Source organism: Sitophilus oryzae, unplaced genomic scaffold (assembly GCF_002938485.1).
Source record: "Sitophilus oryzae breed Bouriz unplaced genomic scaffold, Soryzae_2.0 scaffold_863_pilon_pilon, whole genome shotgun sequence".
Taxonomy (NCBI): domain Eukaryota; kingdom Metazoa; phylum Arthropoda; class Insecta; order Coleoptera; family Curculionidae; genus Sitophilus; species Sitophilus oryzae.
The window spans coordinates 2084415-2100707 of record NW_022147487.1 but is presented as its reverse complement, the minus strand read 5'-3'; the positions used below and the strand labels follow the sequence as shown (position 1 = coordinate 2100707).

Sequence of the window (16293 nt, the reverse complement as noted above, 5' to 3'; positions counted from 1 at the left end):
GCCAAATGATTTCTTTCTCTGGGGCCCTTTAAAAAACAGGATATACAAGGATAAAAAATACCCAAATCTAGACGAGCTAAAAAATGCTATTTCTGCCGAATGCAATAGAATTTCAGTTTACCAACTAGCGAATGTAAGAAGAGAATTTTATGATCGCCTGGGTTATTGTCTAGCAGTCGATGGAGGAATATTTGAACATCTTCTTAAATCCTAATATTTTGTTGATGATTGACCATCAAAATCTTAAAAATAAACAAGTTGCCTGAAAATCTACTACAATACGGATATAGTATAATCCTTTATTTTTAATTTCCTTCTTCATTTGTGTAAAATTACCTAGCCAGTTTTACATAAAACTTTTGGATTAGTGAAATGGACTCTAAGTCTTAACTCTGTAGTGCTACATGAAAACAGTAATCCAAGAAAAATAAATAATTTTCAAAAATGCACTTAAAATGGTCAAACATACTTTATTAACTGAAACAATTTAATTTAAAGTTTTTTATAAAATGGAACGAATAAATTATACGTAGTAACAGTCCGTTGCAAATTGCCATTATTTTAAATTGTTTAATTGAGAGAGAGAGAGAGAGTTCTATCGCAATTTTATGCTAAATGTAAATTTAACGCTAATTACATGCGACCTACATTTACTTTAAAAAACATCATTATTATGGTGAGCCTATTTATTTCAGTTTTTTTCACCATTTCACCTACACAATTTTAGGTGTCTTAGGTCATTAAATACGTCAATATTGTTGTTTATGTCACCAGCTGACAAAATTGTTTGACATTTTCTATTTACAAATTTTATTCAGTTGTTTACTTATATATTTACACCTTTTTACATTGTTTTTATATATTTCGAAGAAAATACAAACAGAAAAATTGGAGATATATTATTTTACGTAAGTAAAACCTACATCTTTATTTTTTTTTATTATTAATTTGGTTTTGGTTTTGAATATTTTACAAACTAGTGATGAATGAGCGAGGTCTTGATCTTAGACAAAAAACAAGACGAAGACTAAGACTGAAGTAGTGTAAGACTTCCGCAAGACCAAAATCAAGCATGCAAGACACTTGCGATTTTGCATTCTTTTCACCGTTTATATGATATAAGAAATTACTTATTTGTTCTAAATTATTGTTAAAAACAGTATTTACCCGAATATTGATCAAGACACTTCCAAGAGTCTTGTAGCAAGACTAACTGCAAGATACTCTTGCATTTACTCATAACTATTTATATACAGGGTAAGTCTGGAATAACTGCAAATATTTTAATAACAATCTCGATGAAAAGATACATATTTCCTCTTTACCATTTTTCACATAAGTCCAAAATAACAGAGATATTTTTTTGGTCCCTTTTCCTGTATTTTGTTTGTAGAGATATTTTACTTTGAAGATTTAAAAAAAAATGATTTCGTTTTCTTTCTTGTATATTTAATCTACTACCTATGTTGCCATATTATGAAGATATTGTTTTATTTATTTATAAATTAAAATAATAAAATAAATTTATTTTATTATTTTATTTATTTAAAATTTATTTATTATTAATATTTATTTTTTTAAAATTTAATAAATAAAATTTTCAAATATGTCAAAATATACCATCCCTAAAAATATGTGTACTTATTTAAAACACACCCTGTATATCAACAATAATTAAATTAAAACCTAGGTACTAAAATAAATTGAATTTATTTTTGATGTTCCTCCAAGACACATAAAAATCTTTCTTTTTTAGAAAATTTAATGAATAAAAATACTTGAGTATTGTATGTTTATACCGTATGATCGAATAAAAACGACGTCAACGATGGCTATGAAACGAAGATCGCTGTCATTTTATATGTAAAATTATATGGGAAATGTCATCGATCGTCCTTTCCAAGCCAACTGGACACCGTTTTTTTTCGATCATACCGTTTACCAACTAGCGAATGTAAGAAGAGAATTTTATGATCGCCTGGGTTATTGTCTAGCAGTCGATGGAGGAATATTTGAACATCTTCTTAAATCCTAAAAATCTAACAATTTAATAGTACCTAAATTAATAAGTTATTGAATATTGTAATAACACTATAATTAACCTTGTAATTGATTACTTTATTTTACTTTAATTCATATTAATTTGTATTGATATATACATCTTTAAGATTTCCGATGTAGGAATGAGTTTTCAATAATAATAAAGCACTAAATAGGTAAATTTCTGAAATGACAACTGGACACCGTTTTTTTTCGATCATACGGTACTATTAATTATTATACTTTTTGATTTTTAAATTGTTGTCTAAACGTCTATATAAGAATAGTATGAAATATATTATTTGCCATATTTTTTATTTGATAAAAAATTACATTAGAGTCTTGACAAAATGGTGAAGGAAAATATAAAAACTGAAGATTATTTTAAAATCTATTTCTTTCTCAATTTTTATTATTCTTTAAATGAATTCCAGTATTATCATTACGATTTTACAGAAATATTCCTTTAGAATATTTCTACTTTTTGAAACTTAGCAACAGAAAATAATAAAAAAATTGCAAAAACCACATTAGGTAACATTCCTGGTATTAGGAAACGCGAAAGAACATGTTGAAACAATAATTGCTCTTTGTTTCGTTTTATAACGTTTTTTAAACGGTTTATTGTCAGATTTAAAGGATACTGTAAATCTGTGTTTCCCTAGCATATACAGGGTGGTCCGAACTGTATTCCGGAAACTTCGGCAACATATTCTGCAGATAAAAATAAGTAGAAAAGTTCAAATTTAAATAAACATCTTAAAGATTGTGAGTTATTTGTCCCCTCACCCGCCTTCAGAGGTTTTACTTTGAGAAAAGTTCCTATAAATGTTTAGTCCAAAAATGCTTAGCTTTGGAGATACAGGGTGTAGAAGTTTCATTTTTATTTCGATTTTTTCCAAATAATTTCTGAAGTAACGTCAATATATGGATGAAAATTGGTGTCTGGAAGTTTTTTGACATGAGAAATTTGATTTTGATGTCATTATGACTCCTACTTGTAGAGGGCGCCACCTACATGTGTCTCAACTATTCTGAAGAATAATAACTTTTCGTCCGTGTCTGTATAAAACTACCGAGTGAAAAAATATACATTTACGTGATTTTTTACGTAAAAAATATCTCTTGGTAAAAATCGCTACGAGCAACCGTTCTAAAGATATTTAGAATGGAAATAGTCAATACAGGTCATTATTGACTAAAAATAAACATGTTGAGTAGATAGTTATTTGACTGAAAATACTGAAATAATAAATTTGGGAACATTTTATTTTTCTTCGAAAAAATACTTGTGTCTAGCCCTAGCAGGCAACTATTAAGCCCGACCAATCACGTTAGAGTTTTTGACAAACACAAATGAATTAACACACCCCAAATAACCACGCTAACCAACCTGATTGGTCAAACTTAATAGTGTTGACTGCTAGGGCTAGACACTTCTGAAAAAATGATGATAAAACAGTTTCTGTTGAACTTTTGGCACAAAAACATTTCAAATTTATGATTTCAGTCGAATAACTATTTAGTTAACGCGTTTAATTTATGTCAATGATGACAGGTATTGATAAATTCGATTCCAAATATCTCGAAAACCATTACTTGTAACGATTTTTACCAAGAGACTTTTTTTTACGTAAAAAACGTTGTAAATGTATATTTTTTTACTCAGTAGTTTTATACAGGTACGGACGAAAAGTTATTAGTCTTCAAACTAGTTAAAATATATGTACACTGAAAAAAAGGATCTCTCAGTCGAAATGAATATGACTTTGACCCAAAAAATTGGCGCTTTTCAATAATAGGGCCAAGAACGACGTTTCTTTGCCCAAAGCATTAACTATCTTTTCATAAGCTTTAAAAAATTACTTTAGAGAATAGAAGAATCTATCTGTCCAAAGTATTTCACTCTTGACCCAAAATGAATATGCAAAAAAGTTCTTGCTACAAGAACAATAGTCTCTTTGATTCATGCAAAAATTATTGTTCAAAAGGGACATTTCTTGATTAAAGAGACAAACCAAAAGCGAATACTATTGACTCAACAAAAATTTATTTTGATCTAAGAGAAGTCTATACATCATATACAGGCATATTACGAGGTAGGTATATTATTTTCTGATAAATTTAGGTTTTCCTGGTCTGTAGTAAGTAAAGTGATATTATTTTCCTCGAAAGTAGTTATTTCTGCTTCTTCACTCCTTGGTATTTTTTGGGGTGGTTCATCACTCTACAAATTACAAAGAAATGTTACCGCACGATTAATCAAAGTAAAGCAAATAAATTATTAAAATTATAAGCTTTGGTCACATTTTGAATTTTTTAATACGACGACTTGAAATTCTAAAATTTTTGTAATTATTTGCATAAAAAAATCGATACGTATATTCTTATTCTATCTATAGTCACGCATGCATTATCTAAACAGGTGCATTAGTTAAATGTCTCTTACCTTCAAATATAGCAAATAAATGCTCTAATTTCCATTTTTTCAGAAACTCCTTTAAAGAATCCATATATCCTAAAATTTGTCTATAAAAATGACAAATGCATGTTAATAACGATCACTAATTTGTTATACGATATGCGTTTAAAAAGCAAATTATGCAAAATTCCAAGTGGAAAATTCCAAGCAACAAAACCCGTGCGTACTATGATGTGCGACCTATGAAATGCGACGTACGACTGATCGGACTGCCGACTGATTGTATATACCGTCCTTCGTCATCGTCTTTGCGTCTCGTTATTATTTTTCATCAAAAGAGTATTTAGCTATTGGAAAAATGGCCATGTTTCTTGAATGAAGTACTTCCTAGCGTATTTTTCTTATTATCTTAAAACAAAGTAACTTGCACTTGGTTGAATGAAAATAGATTCAAGAGAAATTCTCGAATTTTTCAAGAGAACCAGTTTTCTTGAGTTAAGAGTGTTTTTTTTTCAGGCAAAATATTTTCTTTTACGCTAAAATAAATTCTCTTGCCACTAAATTTTTTTTTTCAAGAACGATGACAACTTTAGTTCAAGTCTATCTTTTTTATCAGTGTTGTTGGCGCCCTCTACAAGTAGGAGTCCTACTAACATCAAAATCAATTTCTCATATCAAAAAACTCCTTGATACCAATTTTCAACCAAATATTGACGTTATTTGGGAAAAAATCGAAATAAAAATAAAACTTCTACACCCTGTATTTCCGAAACTAAGCCTTTTAGGACATACATTTATACGAACTTTTTTACTTATTTTTATCTGCAGAATATGCTGCCGAAGTTTCCGGAATACAATTCGGACCACCCTGTATGTATATTTTTTTCGCTGTCTCTCTCTATCGCCCAAACTTACCAGACCATATAGCGGAAATAGCGTATAATTATAAAGAATAATAGACGGAAATGGGGGGCACAGGGGGCAAAGGGGACGTATGGGAATCCAGCTCCTCATTGGGCGAAAGATTGGAACCGTTGCGATTGTTTCGCAGTCGGTAAAATGTGTATCGAAACGACAATAGGGTACGGTTTGAGTTGGATTTTTTCCAGCAGGAGATTCTCGAAAAAAATACGTATAAGTACATCGGTAAAGTTGTGAAAATGTAACAAGTGATATGGTTATTTGTGAAGGATTGTAAAATCTGGTGACTAAATATGGAAGATGGTAAGTTATAAAGAAATTTTAAATCGGTGTTATTACAAATATTACCTAAATGTTTGTTAACTATTATTATAGTGTGTTTCATAAAACATTTGACTGATTTTGATGTTTGACAAATTTTGTTGCAAATATTATTCCTAATTTTAAATTGAAAACCGCGTTTCGCTAGCTACTGTAATTTTGGAGTTACGATTGTTTTAAAATTTTTAACCCCCTCCCATACCCCCTTACCAACCCCCCACCCCCACCAAAAACTAATGGCCAGATTCTCGGGTGCCACAGTATTTTTGTGCCAAATTTGGGTTATAACTGGAATATCAAAATTGTATAAGGAATATCAAAATTGTATAAGCCGTTTAATGCCAATTAAAAATTATCTTTTGATATTTTGTCGAATTCGGCCTCCTTGATGAGATAAACGCAATTTTATCAATCACAATTAATAAAATTAAAATAAAAATAAAATTAATAAATCATATATTTTACCTAATTTATTATTAAATATTATTACTATTAGTTATTATCACTATTAGTCCAACCTATAGCAATTTCAAATAAAAAATAATGGTATTTAAGATAATTAGGTACAGAAAATCTAATTTTAAAGTTTTAACATCCTGTACGAATTTTAAGCGAAAATGTTAAAAGTTGAATTATGATATGTCTTTCTATTCAGAGTGTCATTTTCTATCGAATAAAGTAGAAATATACCGAGTGTGCCATTTAAAAATCAAAAGTTGTAGTCATTTCCGGTGAAACAGGAAGTGACCAAAAACAATTGAATACGTCAATAAATCATAATTTATGTCATATACTAACGTACCAAATCTCGTTTTTTTTTATAGGAAAAAATTAAAAAGTTATAAAGGTGGGCCACTTTCGAGACGCACCCTATAGATGTAACGCCATGTTTCTAGTGGGGTTTGGATTTCTAACATAATATCATTAAATATTTTCAGTTAATATTATTGTAAAATTATCAAGTCTCCTTATCAGATTTTTATTTATAATTAATAAGTATTTATATAAAATTCATAAAAGTATAATTGAACCAAAATATATCATATAGAAATGATAAGAAGAACCGCATTTCCGCGATGTACATATATTTGTAAAAAATAATATAATTATCAATGAAAAAAAATTGTGAATAATAACCTGTTATCTCTTCCACTCATCTAGTGGCATACATTCAGTGGCGTGTATATAATGTAGGCAAAAAGGCGTTGCCTACCCCAGACAAAATCATAACATCTTTTTTTATATCATTACATTATAACTCTAGACTTAAAGTCTATAGTCTGTCGATTTAAGTCTATAGTCTGTCCAACAAAATGCTTGACAGTGATAGATGTGTCTGTCATTTTAATTTCAAATTCAAAAATTCAAATAGTTTATTGGTGCTAAATATCAAATACATACACAATACACAAGTCAATAAGTGTTACACAAAATTGTCATAAATTATTCAATTAAAAAAAAGCGCTTCCCTGAAAGACTAACCGTTTTTTAAATAACAAATATTGTAATATTTGAGGGGCGTTTTCACCCTCTTGGAATTTGAGATTCGAGAAACACCACCTTATTGAACCTCTACACCCCACAGTCGATCCTTTTGCCAAAAATGAGCTTTAAACGTCAAGCAGTTTAAGCAGAATCGTGATTACTCAATGGTCATATTTTATAAAACGCCCTGTATAAATTTTTAAAAAATCTTAAAATAGGTAAAACAACAAAATAAAATATACATGTTTAAGAGTTTTTCCGAAAAACTCACCGGTTTTTAAATAAAAAAATATTCTAATATTTGAGGGGTGGTTTCACCCCCTTAGAATTCACGTTTCGAAAAATCCCTTCTTATCGAACCTCTACACCCTAAAGTCAATCCGTTTTCCAAAAATCAGCTTTTTACGTCAAGAGCTTTAAGCAGGATCGTGATTAATCAATGACCAGATTTTTCGAAACACTCTGTATACATTTTTAAAAAATCTTAAAATATGTAAAAAAACAAAATAAAAAATACGTGTTTAAGCGTTTTTTTTTTCGGAAACTTGACCGTTTTTTAAATAAAAAATATTGTAATATTTGAGGGGTGGTTTCACCCCCTTGGAACTGGAATTTCGAAAAATCCCTTCTTATCGAACCTCTACAACCTAGAATCAACCTGTATGCCAAAATTGAGCTTCTTACGTTGAGTGGTTTGAGCAGGATCGTGATTAATCAGTGTGTCAGTCACTTAAGGATTTTATATATTAGTACAGATATTTCCTTCGGCCACACACCCGTTTTACCCGACCCCTCAGAGCGACTCGATAGTACCACAAATTACCTATAACAGATGCGAAAGAACACCGAATTACGCGTTCAGGTTTCTGTGACCTTCAGAAAGAGTTCATAGACAATCCGCATCAATGTATAGTTTGGGTTATTATTTGTTTGGGTGAAAATAATCTGCACCAATATGTTATCGAGGCATACAAAAAGGTTCACAGACTTCGAGACATACGAAAAATCAAGTCCATTTAGCGTGTATCGCAATTTTCACACCTTAAAAATTAGTTTTTTATAGCTATAGCAACTGTAGCGACTATGAAAAAAAGCTGTGTGATTTTCATAGAAAATAAGGGCACCTGTAATTCATTTGAGAATGTTATAAATCGCTAAAAGAGGTTTCAAATCTCTTGGATTTCTATTAATATTAAATAAATTTTATTAAAAATTGAACTAAAATTGTTAGTATCATTAAAAACAATTCAAATTCAAAAATTGTTTCAGTCAAATTCCCTCATTTAAAGTGAATATTAAAGTAAATATAAATACAGCTCATTCTAAGCTCTACTTATCTTTAAGAAAAATTTAAATCATTGTTGCAATTGGGCCTTAATACCATTTCGAATGAACAATAGTATTAATAATGTACATTATAATAATAATAAATTTTATATCATAGTGTGTATTAAAACTACTAAAACACTTTTAAATTGGTATTATATTAACAACTTTTCTTTTTTAATCCAAAAAAAGTTACCAATTTTCTCAATCAAAATATTTGTGGTCCTGAAAAGGACCTTCGTTTTCCCATGTTTGTCAAGGTAGGTAATGGGTAAACGGTAAAAAAACAGGATAATGAAATTTAAAAAGTTACAAAAATTGTTCAAAAGTGCCTCCCTCTTGCATTAAACAATAACCCGAACGATCATAAAATCCCCTCCTCACATTGGATAACATATCAGAGGTGACAGTGTCAAAGACATTAAATATTTTCTGCCTTAACTGCTCCAAGTTTTTAACTTCTTCATGGCCGTAAATTTTAGATTTTATGTACCCCCATAACAAGAAATCATTCACCGAGAAGTCAGGTGAAATTAAACGTCGCGTCAGTCTAAACAAAACTGTCATTTTTGAAAACTTGTCAAAATTTGGACACACGCTAAATGGACTTGATTTTCCTATGTCTCGAAGTCTGTGGACTTTTCTGTATAATCTCACAGTAATTTAATAGATTGCTCGTCATATTATATCAGCTCGTCGGAGATTAGGAAAAAAAAGATATTTATAGTATAAAAAATTAATTTATTTAACAAAATTTAATTAAAGATGTGACAAAATAGTTACATTTCTATTGGTTCTATCGGACTTTTTTCGACTGTATAAATCTTTATTTTTTGTACTAACTTTAATGCATAAAATATTTTCAATCAATAAATAATTTAATGATGTAAATAAGAGGAAATTTCTCACATGGGTGGTCAAATTCTATAGTTTTCATTATATCAAACAGCCTCTGAATGTTTTCTTCAGTGCAAAACTCATCAAAATTTAATATAAATAATTTTTCCAGCCTGCAAATAAAATGAACAAATTTTTCCACTTTCATGATCAAAGGCTTTTAAATGGGTAAATAATTTCGAGTTATCCAGAGATTCGGATTCTTTTGCAAATTTTAGACAAATATCACATTGATGTATTTGAAGACCCTTTTTAATGATGTAGTCAAACATAATTAAAGGCATTTTGAATTGAAAACATTTCTCAGAGGCTGTTTGATATAATGAAAACTATAAAATTTGACCACCCATGTGAGAAATTTCCTCTTATTTACATCATTAAATGATTTATTAAATTAAAAATATTTGATGTATTAAAGTTTACAAATAAAGATTTATATAGTCGAAAAAAGTCCGATAGAACCAATAGAAAGGTAACTATTTTGTCACATTTTTAATTAAATTTTGTTAAATAAATTAATTTTTTATACTATAAATATCTTTTTTTTCCTTATAAATAAACACATCCCATTTTAAAAAAGATATACAAATTACCAAAACTTAGAAATAACAGTTTAAAAGTTCAACAAAAATCCTACACGCGTTTTTAAAAAGAAACATATAACCACGCACTATGTCATTCCAGCAAGCGAATACGACACAGCATAGGTTTCCGGACTAAACGACTGGTGTATTTACACCACTCAATAGGCGTGTCGGGTTTGCCGAGCGATTTCCGATGCAGTCGCTTTCTTTCGCATCTGTTATAGGTAATTTGTGATAGTACAGCGTAGTAGTTGCTTATTAATGCTCTTATTTTGCCAGTTTTTGCCTACCCTGCTTTGATTCGTACACTGAACGCCACTGATCCCTAGCGACTTTATAAACTAAAACCTTCTAAAATACCTTGCACGTCACTGATCCCTGTATTGATTCAACCGACGCCCTCGACGCCTGCGTCCGTCGTTTCCCCTCCGTCCCCCCCGGCACTGGGGGAGATGCATTTTAGACGCGCGATGCATTCGCCGAGGACACGCGCCGCGCCGTTCGAAAATAGAACAAAAACCGAACAAAACGCACTAAGCAAAGGAAAAACATCGACGGAAAAAGAGTCTAAACGGTGCAGTGAAGCGTTTTGGTGAAAAGAACCCGGCAATTGATAGTTTTAGTGAAAAAAATATCGATAGAAATAGTGGTGAAAAAGTTACAAGTGATTTTAGGTGAAACGCACCCGCCAAATTGTTGAATTTTATGAGAAAAAAGTCGATAAAAATAGTGGTCCAAAAGTGAGCAACAAGAACTACCTGTAAAAGTCACAATTCTTCAAGGTTTAACTGATTCATTCAGTTCAGCTGACCCAATCCTCTGTGAAATACATTACTTTTAGCTTTTCGGGTATATACTTTCTTACACATTGTAAAAAGAAATCCTATCTTTTCTGCTACAGCAGCAACCTCCTCGTGTACACGTGCTTTTAACTGAATGAACCGCGGTCGCCATTAAAACTGCAGCATTTTTTAGGTTATTATATAGTTGATATGCCATGACTCAAACGAAAAAAACCTATGCACTACCTAGGCAGTGGATATATGTATATGTGTTCTGATGTAATGCTATGTTACAGTCCATAATAAGAATATTTGGATTTTCGAGACATATTAATATTTTATTATCTAATCTAAACTGCCCGTCAAATTAAATACCACCGCGATTTTTTTACTCATTTTCAATGAGTTGTAACTTTGAAAAACATGGACCAATTTTGTTGATTTTTTCAGCCCATAAGGTTAATATAAAAGCTCGACACGTATTTGATATTTTTGTAAAAACTCTTTTTGTGTCTAAAAATCTGTAGTTTAGCTGCAACTTAGTAGTTTTTTTTTAAATATTATTATTACGGTATTTTGTAAATATCTCGAAAACTATGCGTTTTTCGCAAAAATTTATTTGAAAAGAGCAAAATTAAAGAGACTAAAATTTCCTATAAAAAAGGTTATATGAAAATTTTCGCTAAAGTCAACTGTTTTAGGCACAAAATCCCTGGAATTTTTACAATTTTGCGTAAAGTATGATATATGTATACAGAGTTGTGTTCACCACATACGACACGGAGTATTGTAGCTAAACGATGAGATTTTTACAAATTGTAAGTTTTGGGTTCGATGAAGGACTATTAGAGGTACAATTTAAAAATAATTTTACAAGATACAGAGTGTCCCAAATAAGTAAAAAATATTAAAGTTGTATTTTTTTAAATGGAACACCCTGTATATTATTACATTTTTAGTTTCTACGATTAAAATAAAGGTAAATTTGATTAAGATTTATTATACTTAAACCTTACCGTTTTGAAATATTTTCAATTTTGTGAAATTGCAATAAAAATTTTAAGGCTTCATTTCTCCAAAGGGTATCAAAGTTTTTAATACTAAATATTTACTGATAGTTTATTTATTGATCAGTTATTGTATTGCAATAATAAAAATAATACTACCTTATACAGAGTATCTAAAAATTTATTTTAAATAATTATTAGCTTCAAACGGCAATAACTTGTTTAATTTAAATGGAACACCCTGTATATTTTACGAGAATCAGATGCACAATTTAATTGTCTATCAAATTATATTATACCATTTTTTACCTATCTCTTTAAGTTTCCGTAGAAAATGCATTTTCTTGTAATTTAGAACTTATTTATCAATATACCCATGGACTATTGACATTTTAGATTATTTTTAAAGATGTACCAAATTTTTAAAGAGTACAGATACTAATATTGTCGATATAATTCGTTTATTTTATTAAAAAATAAACACAATTAAGTATGTCATTAATTAGTATATGGGCGGAAATAATGGTGTTATATTTAATTAATGGTATACTCTTTTATAAATATTTAAATAGTTTTCTTTTTGCATACAAATGGGCTAGTAATATTATCGTTTTGCTAAAAAACGATAATATTACTTAAAAATGATATTTCATTTTGTACATTTGTCGCTTTAAAACAATCAAAAATGTCAATATGATAACTTATTATTATATTGATTTCTGACTCAAAAATCCACATTTATTTATAATAATTTATTAACGAACACAATTAAGTATGTCATTAATTAGTATATGGAGCTGAAATAATGGTGTTATATTTAATTAATGGTATATCCATGGATATATTGATAAATGAGGTCTAAATTATAAGAAAATGCATTTTCTACGAAAACTTGAAGGATAGGTAAAAAATGGTATAATACAATTTGATAGACAATTAAATTGTGCATCTGATTCTCATAAAATATACAGGGTGTTCTATTTAAATTAAACAAGTTATTGCCGTTTAAAGCTAGTAATTATTTAAAATAAAATTTTAGACACTCTGTATAAGGTAGTATAATTTTTATTATTGCAACACAATAACTGATCAATAAATAAACTTCAGTAAATATTTAGTATTAAAAACTTTGATACCCTTGGAGAAATGAAGCCTTAAAATTTTTACTGCAATTTCACAAAATTGAAAATATTTCAAAAACGGTAAGGTTTAAGTGTGATAAACTTTAATAAAATTTACCTTTATTTCAATCGTAAAATCTAAAAATGTAATAATATACAGGGTGTTCCATTTAAAAAAATACAACTATAGCATTTTTTACTTATTTGGGACACTCTGTATCTTGTAAAATTATTTCTAAATTGTAGCTCTAATAGTCCTTCAACGAACCCAAAACTTAAAATTTGTAAAAATCTAATCGTTTAGCTATAATACTCCGTGTCGTATGTGGTGAACAACCCTGTATAATATAGTCGATTTTCCGAAATCAAATGCCGATTAGTCTTCACTAAAACTAGTTTTAGTTTAGTTTCTTCAATTTTGTCATGGAAACAGTGGCGTATCATTAATTCGGTCGTTAATTTATGAATAATTAATTGTCGTGCTGTTGGAATTTGGTTGGAAGAAAACAATAACAGGCATTACTCCAGTCACAACTTTGAAAGATCCAGCTCCAAAATCCCTATTGGCATTTTTATCATGTAAATGCAAAACCAACAACTATGGTAAAGCCTGCGGATGCAGAAAAGCAGGATTAAAATGTTCAATGATTTGTGCATACTGCAATGAGAAATCCTGTGACAACGTCACTGAAGTGTCACTGGACGATTCCGATGAAGAGGAATTGGATTTGCCTGTAGATATCCCTCTGGCGGCTGAAGATGAAGAGTTGGACGTATAGAGAGACCACCCTGATGAGCCCAGCACAGCAGACACGATCGACTTTGACATCAATGAGCCAGATCTGTCGGGCTTGTGCAGATAAGTTAAAGTTTTGAATTTGTCTAGTGGAGTAACTAAACTAAAACTAGTTTTAGTGAACCCTAATCGACATTTGATTTCGGAAAATCGACTATACATAATATATCATATTTTATGCAAAATTGTAAAATTTCCAGGGATTTTGTGCCTAAACGGTTGACTTTAGCGAAAATTTTCATAAAACCTTTTTTATAGAAAATTTTATTCTCTTTAATTTTGCTCTCCTCAAATTTTTGCGGAAAACGCATAGTTTTCGAGATATTTACAAAATACCGATTTTAAGCGCCATCTTGACAAGATGGCGGCGCCGGCGGCAAGTCTGGAAATGTGCATTTTATGGATTTTAGTTAGGGACCCCAAAACCTATAAACCTGCAAAGTTGCAAAACTTCCGGACATTTTTCCAAGCAAAAATCCCCAATGACTGAACTATATACCCTTTAGAAGGTTAAGATATTTACAAGAGGTTTCTTGTTTCAGAAATATGTCCAACTTCACGCCGAATCAACGGAAGAGGGAACAAGTCAGACGGAAACTGATATTCGACGATGAACCGGACATACAACCGTCAGAACCACACAACTCATCGGAAGCTGACGCTGGAAGTTCAGAAAACACAAAAACTCCTGCTTCGAAACCCCGAAACCAACCGAAAGTTGATAATGATACACAACCAGCAGAAAACTTTGAATCCGCCAGTACTGAATGCACGTTCAAAATCACCGATCTCTCTCAAATGACTGAAGAGCATAGGTTGGAACAGATGGCCAGATGGAATTTTGATTTCGAAAATGAAATACCCTTGACAGGTGACTGGGAATGGGAGAGGGTTACGCCAGTAGCTCCCTCTGTTAATCACAAAGAGAAAATTTGTGCCTTGGATAAAAAAGAAACAAATAGTTCAGATAGAAACGTTTAATATTTGAAGGATACATGGGAAAACACATGCATTATTAAAGTTTACCAATTACAATCGGAAGTATAAGTAATTCTTAATATGTGGGATTTTTATGTAAAGGTAAAGTGGTCAACGACAAAAGAACACCAAATTGCTTTTCGCAGGCCTTTGAGTAAAACCAAAAAAATTACTAATGACTATTCTTCTTCTTCTTCTGATGCCTCTATGTCAAACAATCACCTCAATCCTCAGAAAGGTCATTGGAGGTTAGTTTTTGAGTATAACACTTTTGTCTCTTGGTTTCCCAGGAATTTCGTGTGATGCAGTATGTCTCTGTATTTTGCAGAATTTAAAGGCACTGTTTCATTGTAAGAATTCTGCTCTCCTGGTAGAAGTTAAAACTAACCCCCCCTCCTCTGCCTAACCCTCATCCCCCTCAATCTGACCCCCCTCTGATGAATTAGTAATCTAACTTTTGAATGCAATGATGGATTTTTCCTCAAATTAAGATCATATTTGGATTCTGCACCTTCAAAGGTATTGATTGGCTTGTGCCATTTATTTTCGTTCGGAAGTATAAGTAATTCTTAATATGTGGGATTTTTATGTAAAGGTAAAGTGGTCAACGACAAAAGAACACCAAATTGCTTTTCGCAGACCTTTCCAGTAAAAACCAAAAATTACTAATGACTATTCTTCTTCTTCTTCTTCTGATGCTTCTATGTCAAGCAATCACCTCAATCCTCAGAAAGGTCTTTGGAGGTTAGTTTTTGAGTATAACGCTTTTGTCTCTTGGTTTCCGAGGAATTTCGTGTGATGCAGTATGTCTCTGTATTTTGCAGAATTTAAAGACACTGTTTCATCGTAAGAATTCTATACTCCTGGTAGAGTTAAAACTAACCTCCCTCTGCCTAACCCTCATCCCCCCTCAATCCTAACCCCCCTCTGATGAATTAATAATCTAACTTTTGAATGCAATGATGGATTTTTCCTCAAATTAAGATCATATTTGGATTCTGCACCTTCAAAGGTATTGATTGGCTTGTGCCATTTATTTTCGTTCGGAAATATAAGTAATTCTTAATATGTGGGATTTTTATGTAAAGGTAAAGTGGTCAACGACAAAAGAACACCAAATTGCTTTTCGCAGGCCTTTCATTAAAACCAAAAAAAATACTAATGACTATTCTTCTTCTTCTTCTGATGCCTCTATGTCAAGCAACCACCTCAATCCTCAGAAAGGTTATTGGAGTGTTGGTTTTAGTATAACTTGCTGTCTCTTGGTTTCCGAGGAATTTCATGGCGATGCAGTATGTCTCTGTATTTTGCAGAATTTCTAAAGGCACTGTTTCATCGTAAGAATTCTGCTCTCCTGGTAGAAGTTAAAACTAACCCCCTCCCTCTGCCTAACCCTCATCCCCTTCCAATCCCTGACCCCCTCTGATGAATTAATAATCTAACTTTTTTGAATGCAATGATGGATTTTTTCCTCAAATTAAGATCATATTTGGATTCTGCACCTTCAAAGGTATTGATTGGCTTGTGCCATTTATTTTCGTTCGGAAGTATAAGTAATTACTTAATATGTGGGATTTTTTTATGTAAAAGGTAAAGTGGTCAACGACAAAAGA

At 30.9% G+C, this 16293-nt stretch overlaps 1 protein-coding gene across 3 annotated transcripts; it reads left to right on the top strand.

The window, feature by feature from the left end:
* Positions 1-756: 756 nt before the first annotated feature.
* LOC115890356 lies at positions 757-15230 on the top strand. Of its 3 annotated transcripts, XM_030910559.1 has the most exons (3): positions 10458-10796; positions 13778-13784; positions 14243-15230. In XM_030910559.1, the coding sequence occupies exon 3, from the start codon at positions 14249-14251 to the stop codon at positions 14681-14683; it is 435 nt and encodes a 144-aa protein (XP_030766419.1). In that variant the 5' UTR covers positions 10458-10796; positions 13778-13784; positions 14243-14248; the 3' UTR covers positions 14684-15230. The 3 variants fall into 3 exon arrangements, with proteins under 3 accessions (XP_030766418.1, XP_030766420.1, XP_030766419.1); XM_030910558.1 differs by lacking the exons at positions 10458-10796; positions 13778-13784 and adding an exon at positions 757-908 and having other exon boundaries at positions 14245-15230; XM_030910560.1 differs by lacking the exons at positions 10458-10796; positions 13778-13784 and adding an exon at positions 5550-5686 and having other exon boundaries at positions 14245-15230.
* The last annotated feature ends 1063 nt before the right edge of the window (positions 15231-16293 follow it).